The sequence below is a fragment of the Saimiri boliviensis genome, chromosome 3 (assembly GCF_048565385.1).
Source record: "Saimiri boliviensis isolate mSaiBol1 chromosome 3, mSaiBol1.pri, whole genome shotgun sequence".
NCBI lineage: Eukaryota > Metazoa > Chordata > Mammalia > Primates > Cebidae > Saimiri > Saimiri boliviensis.
The window spans coordinates 81,796,490-81,811,379 of NC_133451.1; the positions used below are offsets into that span (position 1 = coordinate 81,796,490).

Here is a 14,890-nt window from a genome sequence, read left to right on the forward strand (position 1 = left end):
AAACCACATTGAGATACCATCTCATGCCAGTTAGAATGAAGATCATTAAAAAATCAGGAGACAACAGATGCTGAAGAGGATGTGGAGAAATAGGAATGCTTTTACACTGTTGGTGGGAGTGTAAATTAGTTCAACCACTGTGGAAGGCAGTGTGGCAATTCCTCAAGGATCTAGAACTAGAAATACCATTTGACCCAGCAATCCCATTACTCGGTGTATACACAAAGGATTATAAATCATTCTATTATACAGACACATGCACGTGTATGTTTACTGCGGCACTGTTCAAAACAGGAAAGACTTGGAACCCACCCAAATATCCATCAGTAATAGACTGGACAGAAAAAATGTGGCACATACACATCATGGAATACTATGCAGCCATAAACAAGGCTAAGTGCATGTCCTTTGCAGGTACATGGATAAAGCTGGAAACCATCATTCTCAGCAAACTGACACAAGAACAGAAAACCAAACACCGCATGTTCTCATAAGTGAGACTTGAACAGTGAGAACACACAGACCCAGGGAGGGGAACAACACACTGGAGCCTGTCGGGGGGTCGGGGTAGGGATGTCAGGGTAGGGATACCAGGGGGTGGGGGGCTATGGGAGGGATAGCATTAGGAGAAATACCTAAGGCAAATGATGGAGTGATGGATGCAGCAAACCACGATGGCACATGTATACTTATGTAACAAACCTGCACATTCTTCACATGTACCTCAGAACTTAAAGTATAATAAAAAAGTGAAATCTGAACTAAATTCAAAGATGAAACCTCATAGTAATGATCTCATACTGAGTATAAACATCTATTTCAATGTTTACTCCAGACTGAACACAATGAAAGTGCTTGTGAAAATTACAAGTCTGCCATCTCTAACTTTTATATAATTAAGTTTATGTACACTTACAAAATAACTTGACATTTATTTTGTTGGTATGTTCTAATAAACACACATTCCCAAGACAGCAAAGGAAAAACCCCAGTCCAGAGCATTCTGTCTGCTTGAAGACAAGACACTGCCTCTAGTGCCTTGAGATTCTGGGCTGCAGAAATGGTTGCTGGGGAACATAACATACCTTGGCAGAGCCAGAAACCACTGACAATAACATGTCTTCAAATAAGATCCACTGTGAACAGGGCTCACCCCACTTCGTTTGGGCTCCATTCCATGAAGATATAAGTTAGTAGAAATTACAAAGGAAAATATAAAACATTCCATACACAATTTATTGTACATAACTTGGTGTTTTCTTTTGCTGAATCATACAAATTCAAATAGGGATTCCTGAATAAATCTTTTAATTTACCTTTGGCAGAAATAACAGATTCCAAAACAATGACTAGCATCTCATTTATTTGTTGCTTAAAAAAATTCTGTAGCATATTTTTCAAAAACAATAGTCTTAAACAAATGTGCTTTAACAGCTAACTGGTAATGATCTGATTAATATAGCTTATTTAAGAGAACTATTAAAGGACAGACTATACATGTATTTTTAAAAAAAACAATTTTTGGTCATATGAATGATTCATGTTCAGATTTCAAAAATAGGAAAGATCCTAAAGTGCATCATTTTATTTATAATCTCACTCCTTGAAATTATAGCAATCTGCAATGTAAACAGTAGAGCAAAGAATTCCAAACTATATTTTTATGTACATTTAAACCTGTAGGATGATGTACCTTCTTTGTGTGTGGATTAAAACCAGGGCACTTCCAGCATGTAGCTCAAGCTTGCATATGATTCAGAGCAAACGTAAAGGCATTCCTTTTTCCCCCCATCCTTGACTTAACTTTCAGCTGACAGAGGAGAACTGCTACCTCACTTCAGCCTGGAAAATGTTGCTGTAAATCCCACTGGACCAGCCAGTTTCTCACAACCCTTTTTAAAAACTGAAACCTGGTCAGTATGGTTTTACACCCCCTAGCTTTTCCTTAAAACAAACTTGTGCCCTTCAAGAAGACAACTTTCAAAACATACAGGAGGGTGTCTGTGCTGTGTTCATCCCGTAACACCCGTCTTCAAGGCATAGCTCCTGAAGCACTTTCTCTGATCAGCCATGGTGGGCCAGCAGATCCCTGGGCTCGGCCCGGTGAAGCGCAAAGGTGGACCCGGAACCCACTGTCCTCAGCGCAGGTGCAGGAGTGAAAAAATAACAAATCATAAAGTGACGTCAAGCACACTGAAGAGATGGATGATTTGGTGTTTTACATTCCCTGGTCCCTCGAAGATGTCTAATATAGACAGCTTTGTGACAGAGTCTTTGACAAAATTATAATTGGCCACATGGCATGACTTTTTTTTTTAATACATGGTCTTGAAAATAGTGCGATTTAGATTCTGCCTTGGGCTGAGCTTTCGGGGCTACATATTTACCTGTCAGTTTGGGGATTTCAGTGCAGATTTTCTTTTTTTAAAAAAAAAATAAAACTCTGTTAAGTACTCAGGAGGCTGAGAACACAGGCCCTTTCTCTCCCCTGAGCCTTTATACGCAGGCTAGCACTTAAGCAACCCCTTTATGTTTGGCTAGTGCCACAACGAAACAGCACCAGACAGGTTGCCATGAGCATGCTGGCCTGGCTTGGTGTTTGATGATAAAATCTGAGACTGCTAAGTGCAGTCAGCATTCAGGAAAGAATCTCCAGGCTCTCCCCCATCACCTGGTTTTAAAGTCAGCATTCATACAGCTGCTGCTACAGTCTGTCCTCTGCAGATGACTCAGTCCTAGGCAGCAACCAAAATTCCTTGTCAGCTGAGGAAGTCCTGAAGAAACATCCTGAAGATGATGACTGCACTGCCACTGTGGGCAGATGCAGCTTCCATCTACCTGAGGGCTGAAGGGGAATTCCTTTCACACACAGCTCTGAGGAAAGGTGACTAGAATGGCCGCGGCAGCAAATAGGGCTCCAATGCACGTTCAGACTCAGCTGGGTGAGGAGAGCAGGGCCCTCCACAGCAAGCTTGCTCTACAGAATCAAGTCCTGAGCTTGTTTTTAACTACAATTAGACAGAGAATGGTCTCATGTTTCTCAGTTATACAGGGAAGAACAGTGCATATTCTCTGTAGATGAGTGTCATCTAATGTAGTGTTTTGTATCTGCTAGTGTTAGGAAATCTCCACTATTTGGGTGGGTGGGTGTGTGTGTGCACGCACACACACACACAGAAGTCTTGACTTTCCAATTACAAAATGCCTAAGTCAGGTCACAATGTCTTCTTCCAGCCAGTTTCTAAGGGAGGCAATGGAAACAGGAGCTGATGCCAATGGTCAAGAGGCAGAAGGGCCGCATGCTTTGCAGGGCCAGCTCCAAGGCTGCCTTCCAGAACTGCTCTTTCCCAGGGAACTCTCACTGCAGCCGCCAGCGCCCCCATGCTCAGACGGGGGTTGCCCCTCACATGGACTTGGAATCAGTGTCTCTCTTGCTGATGAGCACCTCCAGGAGCCTCAGTTTTGCCTTTATGTGTTTGTATTCACTGTATTCTTCAGCCATAGGAGTGCGGTCTTCCTTCTGGACATTTCTAATGGAAATAAAGGAAAAGGGGTCTGAGGGTCATTTTCTGTCTTTGTGAGATACTATTCCTCAGGCAAATTATTGTGTAGAAATTTTGCAGTTTATCAACGTGTAGAATCGGTGTTGCCAAGCGGCCCTTGGTCTCAAGACTGGAGCTGGATTTAGACAAGTAATGAAAATGTTTCCCCCAGAAGACATCATGTGACTGAGTTTTTATATAGTTAATCTGGCAACTTGTATGACAGGAAGGCTAAGAAATGCAGAAATTCTCTCTCTGCTAAGTATGAATTCACATTGAGTTCTCATACATCAAAATCCTTTATTCATACTTAGTGTTGTCTCATTCTTATATATTTCATCTTGTGAACTTTTAAATTTTTAATTAGCAACTGGTCTACCCATAACTTACAGGGTTTTTTTTTTTTTTTCCAAAAACAGATAGTTAATACTCCTACTTATGATAAAACAGTCTTAGAATTCAGCAGCTGGATCACATAATACTATTATAATAAGCCTTTATAATTTACTGAGTAATTTTACATGCATAATATTTATATGCACGTATTCGAGAGCATATAGGTCAAGCCCTGTGCTAAGTGTTTTGTATCCATTATCTAATATAACCCTTACAACACCTTGATGAGATGGAGCCATTATCTGTACATTAAACATGATGAAACCAGCAGAGGAAATCGGATAACTCACCTGCTCTTGGCCACACCATGCAGTGCGCTGCTGCTTTGTGCTTTATGGGAAATCGCACATGGCAAACATCCAAACACAGGTTTCCTGCCTTTATTATTAAAGGGCAAAAGTGGGCCAGGAGGCTAGCATGGGCTTAATTTGTTCAATGAACTAAAAATCAACCGATCTATTCATACCGTGCCTTGTTCTAGGAAAGGATTCTAGTGACTTCTTAGCAGAGGGCAGGGTAAGGAACAGGTGCTCAGGAATTGGAGCATCTGGCACACGGGCCCCGCTGCACTCTGAGGGCCGTCACTCTCCTCAGACACGAATTCCTGGAACCAGAGCTTATCTCCTAAGTCCCTCATGGTTCTGTTTCCTGATGATTGATGTCCACCATTGACATTTTCTTAAAACCTGGGAGGTTTACTTAATTCTATGTAGTTCCTCATGTATAAGATAATGTACATAATGTTACTAGAATAATATAAAAAAGGATAAACCAAAAATATGCTTAGAGGAAAGATACCCATCAAACCATTAATTCTGATTTGTCTTTGGCTATTATTTTGGGAATTACGACTTATATTTGCTTATCTATATTTTCTAAATACCCTGCAATGGGTGGGAAATGAAAAGCAAATATTTAGGTATAAAAATGTATGACACACAACCAAATCAGAGATCTAAAAGTAAATTCATACAATAATTGTTACAATAAACTGAAATACAATATATTTTAAATGACAATTTTTTTTTAGACAGAGTTTCACTCTTGTTGCCCAGGCTCACTGCAACCTCCACCTCCTGGGTTCAAGTGATTCTCCTGCCTCAGCCTCCTGAGTAGCTGGGATTACAGGCATGCACCACCATGCCTGGCTAATTGTATTTTTAGTAGAGACAGGGTTTCCTCATCTTGGTCAGGCTGGTCTCGAGCTCCTGAACTCAGGTGATCCGCCCACCTTGGCCTTCTAAAGTGCTGGGATTACAAGCGTGAGCCACTCCGCCCAGCCAACGAAGTTTTTTTATGGTGCTTTTATTTCTCCAAACTTTGAAGAAGTGTAAAAGAGGACTCGAGAAACCATACTTACACAGCTTCAGTAATCGGGGTTAAAACCAATCTAAAAATGATAAAACCTAACTCCAGTGTAAGAGATGCAAACCTATCCCTGGTCCTCTCCTTGGGCTCCTGCTGCGACTTTCGGTAAGACGTTTTGTGTGCTGTTGCTCGTAAACATAAAAGGCTACTTCTCAACATAACATTTATGAGGATGATTAAATTATGCCTTGAAACTCACTAGTGAGAGAGCACCCATCAACCAGGTAGACATACTGCTTTTCATACATATTTTTCATTTAAACTTAGCAACTATCACCTTCATTTTTGAACTGAGTTTGAAAATCAGTAATACTTAGGTCCCTCTTTCCTTGTTTCTCTAGTTCCTTTTATTCAGAGATAAGATCTCGCTCTGTTGCCCAGGGTAGAGTGCAGTGGTGGATCATAGCTCCCTGCAGCCTCAAACTCTTGGGTTCAAGCAATCTTCCTGCCTTAGCCTGCCAAGTAGCTAGAGCTACAGGTGTGCCACCATGGCCACTTGGCTAAACTCTAGTTTCTTAAGAAAAAAGCCTTGGTGCCACCAGCTGGAAACACAGTTTCCTGCTGCTCATTGCAGACAAGAATCTGATGGGACCGGTTCATTTCATAAATGTCAGCTGAATCTGCATTAGTCTTTGGATAATTGCCATTATCCAAAGAGCATTTCTTCTGGGAGGTCCACACAAATCCCATCATCTTGGTCAATCTCTAAGGGTTTCTGGGCACAAACCCAAGGACCAGGTTTCAGGGAGGATGCTGAAGAGTCCCCCCTTTGAAGGCATTCCACAGATCTGACAGGAGAACAAGAGGGATGGGTGTGTGTGGTAAGGTGGTGGGGAAGGGCGGGCCAGGGAAGACAGGCAGTACCTTCCATTCTGTCTGAAAAAGTTGTCTTCAAAATCCCGAAGTTTCTTTCGAATCCTTTTCTTTTCTTCTCTCATTTCCTGGAGGTGTTCCAGGAGTTCAGGTCTAAGAGAGAAGAAGCATTAAGGAAAGTAAGTGAAATTTGAGTTGTAAATGTAATGAATGTGCAACTCAACAGGAGCTGTGCAGAAAGGTGAGGCAAGTGCAGACTGCTGGGGCACCGAGGGGCGTGGAAGTGGATGTTTTCCATCTCCTGAAAGCCAAACATGCTGGCAACGGATCCAGCTTCTGGGGGTTCCTGCTACTTAGGATGCCCAGTGTATATTAAGTGATGGGCTGTGATGTACAGAACCACACAATGCCGTTTATAGAGAGAACTTCTGGTTGTTTAAGCAAGACTCAAAAGTTCCCTCAAATAACATGGACTGAAGCACAGGCAAATTTTTTAAGAATCACTGTTTTATGCAGATACACCCTAGGTAGTCACTTGTATTTTATCAGCTACTTCATGTAGATACACAGGCTAAAATAATATTTAAGATAGCTATTTTTAACAAAACATTTCACCACCACCACCAAAATGACATACATTGAAGCAGCATGGAGATTTGAAAGCCCTGTGTCCTGGCTGCATTTTGATGGCATTTTATCATCCATTGGGGAAATAAACCCATCAGCATCATCTTCAAATTGGTCCAGAAGGCATCGTGCACTGAAATCCGTTTTCAGAGTGACCATGAAGACTGGCTTCGTATTGCTGTCATCTTCTGACCCTTCCTCTTCTTCCTGAAGACACACAGCAACCCAATAAAAATCTGGTCACTTTTTGGAGCATACTTTCATTACAAGTATCATTTAACAATCACTTAAGTATCCAGACACCATATAGTTTCTTCTGTATTTACATTTAGCAACATGTACATTACAGATATATTATTTAACATCTATATATACACAATAACACAAACAACAGCCACTCAATACAGAAAACAGACTGGAAAACTATTTTAAAATGAGTGTACAGTGTGACTAATATGTTGTCAGGGTTGGGATAGGAAGGAACAACAATCATAATTTACAACCTAAATGAGGTGAACCAAAAGGATCCAAACATTTCCTGCTCTGATAGTACCGGATCCATCGCCAGTAACCAGTGCTTTAAAGGATTCTACTACTTGTGTATCTCAAAAGAGTTTTTTAAAAATCAGAGTCTGAACACTTTCTGAAATCAAACAATACAACCTTTCTTTTAAAGAATTGAGATTAGAAAATATTTTAGGGTTGTTTAATGCACAAAATTTTACGGAATTTTTAAGAAGACTGAAACATTATATTCTCATGATTGAAATAGGAAAACTGGGGCCGGGCGCGGTGGCTCACGCCTGTGATCCCAGCACTTTGGGAGGCCGAGGCGGGTGGATCACGAGGTCAAGAGATCGAGACCATCTTGGTCAGCAAGGTGAAACCCCGTCTCTACTAAAAATACAAAAATTAGCCGGGCATAGTGGTACATGCCTGTAATCCCAGCTACTCGGGAGGCTGAGGCAGGAGAATTGCTTGAACCCAGGAGGCGGAGGTTGCGGTGAGCCAAGATTGTGCTATTGCACTCCAGCCTGGGTAACAACAGCGAAACTCCGTCTCAAAAAAAAAAAAAAGAAAAAAGAAAAAGAAATAGGAAAACTGAAGCTTTTCCAAGGAAATTCCAAGGGCCACATTTGTATTTTTCAGCATACAAGAAAAGTATGATATTCTCTGTGCTGATAATGCAAATAGAATAATAAAGCCAAATTAGCATTCTTAGTGCCAATTTAAGGCTATGTAAGCCTAAGGAAGAAATAATATCAGGGTCTGAAAGATTTCGAAAGAAGTTATTTACTGCCAAAAGGTAGTCAAACCACAGAGAATATCTTACTATCTTAAAAAATTAAAAAAGTGGTTCAGAATACAGCTACATGAACAACAGTATGCATAGCATCAATGATTACAGGTAAACTAAATGGCTTCCATGCCAGTACAGGCAAAAAACTCTTAGGAGGCAGCAGCAGTTCCCGCTGGAGGGCAAAGTACACGTTTGCAAATGGCTCGTGGTGAATTTCGGTATGCTTAATAATGGTGCCTCTGAAGAGAAATAATGTGAATAAACAAGCAACCAAACAAAGCAAAACAAACAAGGATTATCATATAACTGATCAAAGCATCGCTATGAAAATAAAATTGGCAAAATCGAGGTGGCTTTTCCAGGTTGTCTCAGCTGTGACTTCAGATATTGAGTCTCTTTGCTTGGTCCATAGAAGTGAAGGCCTCAGTAATATATTTTTCATTTTAAATTGTTAAAATATTTTTAGAATTACAAAGTAATTTAAATAAATAAGTTTCTTTTTCTTTTAGTAAGAGTAATAACTTTTCCCATCGACAGTTTGGATAAAAATAGAGATAATGTATGTCAGGTACCTCATAAGGCACACCTGGGACACCAGCTATGGCCATCACTTTTCTGCTCCCCCTCCTGCCCCTCCCCTGGATAAGGAAGGCAGTTCAGAAGCACCGTCAGGTAACTCAGTGGAGGCAGGAGTTGGGGCCTGTTTACTGCTGTCCTCAGAGCTTGGCACATGCTTGCAGATGGCCAGTAAATGGCTGTTAAGCAGTCTGGTACTTCGGTTTGAAAAGAGAACTACAAAAAACTACTATTAGAAGAGCATCAACACCTGGACAGCTAACAAAGTTACAAATAAGAACTTAACGACCTTTAATGAACTCAGGTGTCTAGGTCTTATCAATTATATCCCAAAGTTCTGAGAGAACTTAAATGTGAAAGTGTGCCTTGCACATAGTGAGCGCTCAATATTTTTTGAGATAAATGTAACAAAATTACTCTCAGTAGCCTTTGAAAATCATGAGGAAAAACAGCAAAATAGATTTTCAAATAAGGCAATCATTTTAAGTGTTGTGGATACTGGGTAGATTCTAGAAGGAATTAATACACAGATAATGTATAAGCAATTGGGAAATCAGTGGTCAACTGACGAGTCTGGTTCCTTAAAAATGAGCCATGAAAGTGAACCATTTTTCCTTTTTTGATAGATTGATGTAGTATTTGGATTTCAATGTACAACCAGGTAAGCAGACCCTACAAAAGGAGAGCTGGCTGCCCGTTTTCTGCTGAGTAATGACTGAAGGGTGGCATGATCCTGAAGGGCAGTCTCCAGCAGCCCCTTTACCTGACTCTGCCTTACTCAGTATCTGAGTCACTTGGACAAAGAGAAAGCATATTCTCAAAATGTATAGATAATACGAAGCGAGTAGGGATATCTGACATGTTGGAATATAAAAGCTAGATTTAGTCTATCTCATACAGCAGAAATAGAAGTATAAGATGCAACAAACTGGAAACATTCAAGGTCCTATAATTAGGTTAGGAAAAAGAAAAGCTGGACACACCAGTGGCAGTGCACAGGTATACAGCAAAGTATGAGTCGACTATGTGCCAGGGCCATAAGCAGTGGTTCTCAATGGGGGTGATATGTGCTCTCAGGGATATCCGGCAACATCTGGAAACATTTTTGGCTGTCACAACTGGGGAAGGGGTGGTGGCAGCATACCACTGGCCTCTAGCAGGTAGAGGCCAGGGACTCTGGCAAGCATCTCACAAAGCACAGGGCAGTGCTGCACAACAGTTACCCGGCCCCAAATGTCAGCAGTACTGAGGCTGAGATAACGTATCCTCAGAAAGGCCAAAATGAATTCCCAATACCTTGACAGTTGCATAGGCAAGAAATTGGAGGCACGAAAGGGCCTCAGCCATCTGATCAATATAAGGACTAGTCTTTGGTCTACTGTCCTAGAAAACCATATGCAGATTAATGTCCAGTCCTGGGCATCAGTTTTTTGTTTTTTTTTTTTTCTTTTTCTTTTTTTTTTTTTTTTTTTTTTTTTTTTTTGAGGCAGAGTCTTGCTCTGTCACCAGGCTGGAGTGCAGTGGCACAATCTCGACTCACTGCAACCTCTGCCTCCTGGGTTCAAGTGATTCTTCCGCCTCAGCCTCCCGAGTAGCTGGGACCGCAGGCGTGTGCCACCATGCCCGGCTAATTTTTTTGTATTTTTAGTAGTGATGGGTTTCACCATGTGGGCCAGGATGGTCTCGATCTCTTGACCTTGTGATCCGTCACCTTGGCCTCCCAAAGTGCTGGGATTACAGGTGTGGGCCACCGCGCCCGGCCTGGGCATCAGTTTTAACAGCAACACTGATAAACCGGTGTGTGTGCGCACAGCAGAGCTATAAGACCACTGAAAGATCTGGAACCCACATCACATAAGGAAGAGTAGGAGGAACTTGGATAACAGATTTTCACAGGGTATGCATAAGAGTGGGCAGGGCAGGTGACTGTAAATTCAGGAAGAAGCAGTATGTTTATTTCAAGTTGCTCCAGAGGGGAAACTAAGCCTAGGGTATAGAAAGTAATAAATTGATAATAACTATGAATATAATTTCAACTGTTTTCATTAATTTTTTGTATTTATCAAACCTATACATTTAAAATTACATATTATGTAGTTAACAAAGATAATTATAAAACCAATAGTGTAAGTTGTTAGTTATTATTAATATTCATGTAGTGACGAACCTAACTCCTCCCATTGCTGTAGACTTTTTGAGCTTGAGAATGGAATCTCTCCGTAGGGACAAATTTTAGAGGGGATTCTTATGTGAACTAGAACTGACTAGATGATCTCTAGGTTTCTTTAGGTTGGAAAATCTATGCCTTCAGAACTTGAGCTGGGTCTAGTTCTTATACAGCTGGTTCCCTCCCAAAAGCATTTAAAACCAGGGATGAGTTTTGGAGAAACCACTTAGATACAGTCTTATCTTCACACCCACCAAATTCTGAATTGTATCAGAATTGCCAAGAATGAGTACACTCCAGACACATTCCAATAGGCCTGGCCAACAGGAACAAAACGAACCAAAGGACAGCACTGTTTACAAAAGCAAGGTAGTCATTGCAAAATTATCTTACATTTTGACCATGATGTGGGCCAGGAGATAAACCACAGCCAAAATATACTTGGTGTGTGTGTGTGTGGGGGGGGGGGGGGGACAAATTAGGCTAAAGGATAAGACTTGGGATAAATGTCCTTTTTTAAAAAGAGGATCATTAGGTTATCTTCAATTCATCTAGTGAGACCATTATTAACTGTTTATATTTTGGATGCGTTCAAGAACACATTTTTATCTAGTAACGGTTCTATTGCACGCGGCTAAAAGAAACATGCTAATTTTCATGCACACAATTACCCAAATTTCTCCAATTACCGTGGTTTAATTCTTGGGTGACATTATCAGCCAGACAAAATTTGTCTTCATTAACATCAAGGCATATTGTTAAGAAAATAGCTGTAATTTTTAAAGACACAATATAGTATATTGGTCCCAATTTCTAGTGCCGTGTTTAGAGCAATTTCATAAAACAAGTTATAGCTAATATAGTGAGCACAGTCATTGCCTGAAACTGTAAAATTAGGCACATGAAGTATTAAGATCAGTAAAAGGCAAGAAAAGGAATACATAAAAGAAGAGTTTATAGCTTATGGTGCCTTACCTCAGATAAGAAAATGGAGTTCTCAATTGGTTTCCCTCAGTAGACAAGAGGCCCCTACATACTGAAATAATCATTTCTAACTACAGAACATAAGTGACCACCCCAGGCTTGGAACTGTCACAGAAATATGATAAGTGAAACTCTCAAAACTCACTTCTGTTCTAGGCTTAACTCTTGCTTTGGAGTTAAACGATAGTTAGAAAAGCAATCACTGATTTTTAAAAAACGATTGCCTTTGATTTTTCATCTCTAGAGTTCTGTAGAAGGCAGTCCAGTTTGCTCAGTTGCCTAGAAATAAAAACATGATAGAGGCCGTTCCTAGTACAGGCCAATCAGGGTCCCACAGAGACATGCTGATCTATGGGCACAGATTACATCTCCCATTCTAGCAAGAGCAGCCACTAATGACAAGGATTATCCATAATTATTACTGGAAAAAAAATCAGGACATATGTTCTAGAGGCTATCAGTCATTCACAGCACCTCATTTGTAGATTAAGAGCAGATTTTAAAATTAGTCCTGGGGACTAAATGTGCTGTGGGAAAGTCAAGAAGGAAGAGTGGGAAATATCGTACCAGCAGATCTGTCAAAGACGAAGATATTTGGAGAATTACAATTTTTCACTGTTACATATGTTTATATATATTTCCTTTGTTAATTTTGGTTTTTCTATAAACAGTATATGAGATCTTTTTAAACTTGGTCTACTGAACTAATTTAAGATTCTGGAATACAGAAAATCCATTCCCCAAATACAGAAAACAAAACCAAACGAAAAGCATTGCGGACAACCAAACCAAAAGAATAATAAGCCCTGAAAGAAAAGTAAAAGCAATGCAAACAACAAACAATACAAACAAAAGAGAGAGGGAAAGAAAATGAGACTAAAGCAATCAGCTAAATGAAACTAGAGAAATCAGCACTCCTTAGAGGGAACTGTTCAAAGCTGGTTATATGCAGCTACTGATTTTTAGGGAATGCTACAAGAAGCCATCACCAACAGACCCGATCACACCCCCTTTCCATTCACCGGAGGGAGGGAAGGAGAGAACTGGTGCGGATTTAGCAATGGGTTAGCAGCTGGGGTCTTCACCTTTATCTCCTTGAAGAAGGAAGCAGTTTCACCCTCGATAATTGGCTGCAGCAAAGGGCTTCTCCGCTTGCTGGAGGGGGAACCCTGTGACAGGTGTTAACAAGTAGGTTACATTCCGAACCCCTTTCCCGTTCCCTCCAGCTCTCGGCCTCCTTTGACCTCACCAGTATTTATTAACTTTTAACTCAGCATTCTTACCCCTCCCTGCCAAACACTCCCAGGAAAATCTGAAACAAGAAAAGTTCTTTTTTTCCAAGTTGCTGCTTCCCTTCAGCGCCCACACACATAAATCAAGGAGGACGCAGGACAGCAAGAACAGCACAGGAGTATATCGGCAGACACTCAGAAGAAACCCGAGGAGAAACACCTGCCTCCCACCGCTGCCCCCGCCAATCACAGGAACTACAAGAACACTTCGGCTGTAGTCAGCTAAGGAGAATCACGTAAGCTCAGAAAGCAATACAAAGGGAAGCTGACTTTTCTGTTGCATGTTCATCCTACTTAGGAGCATTAAGGGTTCCTGCCTGGAGAATGAAAACAACTCCTTAGATCTAATTGTTTTATTTGTCAGTTTAGGACATTTCCTCCAGAATACACTAAAGAATGGCTTTCTTCATATACACCTGGTCTGAGATCTCTGGACCCTCCTTTCTCCATTAAATTAAATACATTGTTAAAAGAAACAGACAATATCCTAGGCCTAGAAATAAGAAGGCATTTAAGGCTGGGCCAGACAGGAGCAGCAGCGAAAATGCATATGTATTGCAATGGCAACAGCACAGTGAGTTTGTGTCTGCTTATTAAAGAGCCTAAAAGCCAGCAGAGGAGATGAAAGTGCTGAAACAGAGGCAAATGTTTCCCTAAGAGACGGACAGGGGATGAACACCCCACTCATAGGCTGGGGGTGGAACGCTGAGGCTGGGATGAGGGATGGGAGCAGGTGGCCGGGCCCTGAAGACTTTCCTGTCGTTGAAGGCAAGCTGCTGCTCTCTACTCTTGACAAAATCAAAATCCAGGAGCCAAAAGCCGCAAAGTCCAGGGATGGTGGCCACTGACAGCACCTTCAGTTAGTAGCTTCCTTTCCTACACCTCGACACATCCTCCAAAAAGAAGGGCCTCTCTCTTGAGTTTCTCAGGGGATTTTTGCCCTGGACACAATTCCCAAGGGAGTTATCCCTCTGTTGGATGGGAGGGACTATGAACAGAGGGCCTGGGGACCAGAGCGGCACTTTTTACTGAAGAGGCCTGGAGAAAGCGCAGTCCTGTCCCTTTGGTGCTCTGTCTCTGGCCGAGCATGTAGGATGGAGGTACATGCCTTTTGGGCAAAGCATGTCCTCCAAAAGGAAAAAATAAATCCCTTCAGTTTCAGATTGCCCATTTTTGATAAATGTAGCCTCGGGGGTCTTTGATAAAGTCTTCATTGCTCAAGCTTGTGGGTCATGGATAGTAAAGGCTGATTCAGCAAGGAAAGCCTATTCTTTAATGAGAAAGCAGGTTAGGGCCCTATACACATATCCAGGGACCAGTCAAGCAGAAAGGTGGTGTACCAGGCACAGGAAGGTATTCTACTCACAATGATGGGTATGGTGTTCGCTCGTGACAGGATCTGTTTGACCAGCCGGTACCTGTCATATAGTGGCTTCATCACCTGACGTTCGTTCTTTGTTACCTGAAAGGCAGGAATGGGAGCGGTGAGAAGCCTGCTGCTGGGAGTCGCTACCAGCTGTCTAAGCATGCTCTGGGCCTTTGTAATTCTAGAGAAATTGCAGATGACGCAACGTAGTCTTACCACCCTCACAACATTTATTTCAACTGATAATAGTACTTATTCAATAAACATTTAGATTACCTACTTCAACTGCAGACCAGTGGAAGTCACTCTATTGTAGTATTCCTTATTCTAAATCAAAACTAGAATCATTCTTAGGTTCCTGCTTAAAACTCTTCAAGGTTCAGAGTTCCTAGATGACCATATTCTGGGTCCAGGGAAAGTGAAAGCATATATTTGCTATAAGATATATCATGTAGGTCA

General features: G+C 41.4%; 1 protein-coding gene across 16 annotated transcripts in view; it reads right to left on the reverse strand.

Moving 5' to 3' along the window:
- Window positions 1–1,218: 1,218 nt before the first annotated feature.
- FAM13A (family with sequence similarity 13 member A) overlaps window positions 1,219–14,890 on the reverse strand; it is a 367,080-nt gene continuing 353,408 nt past the window's right edge. For 14 of the 16 annotated variants that reach the window (XM_010334789.3, XM_010334792.3, XM_074396438.1 and 11 more), the window contains 5 exons: window positions 14,432–14,527; window positions 12,859–12,942; window positions 6,757–6,953; window positions 6,171–6,272; window positions 1,219–3,530 (listed from right to left, as the gene is read on the reverse strand). In XM_010334789.3, the coding sequence (XP_010333091.2) occupies window positions 3,404–3,530; window positions 6,171–6,272; window positions 6,757–6,953; window positions 12,859–12,942; window positions 14,432–14,527 (606 nt within the window). In that variant the 3' untranslated portion in view covers window positions 1,219–3,403. The remainder of the gene's footprint in view (window positions 3,531–6,170; window positions 6,273–6,756; window positions 6,954–12,858; window positions 12,943–14,431; window positions 14,528–14,890) is intronic. The other 2 variants (XM_074396430.1, XM_010334796.3) reach the window with 1 other exon arrangement.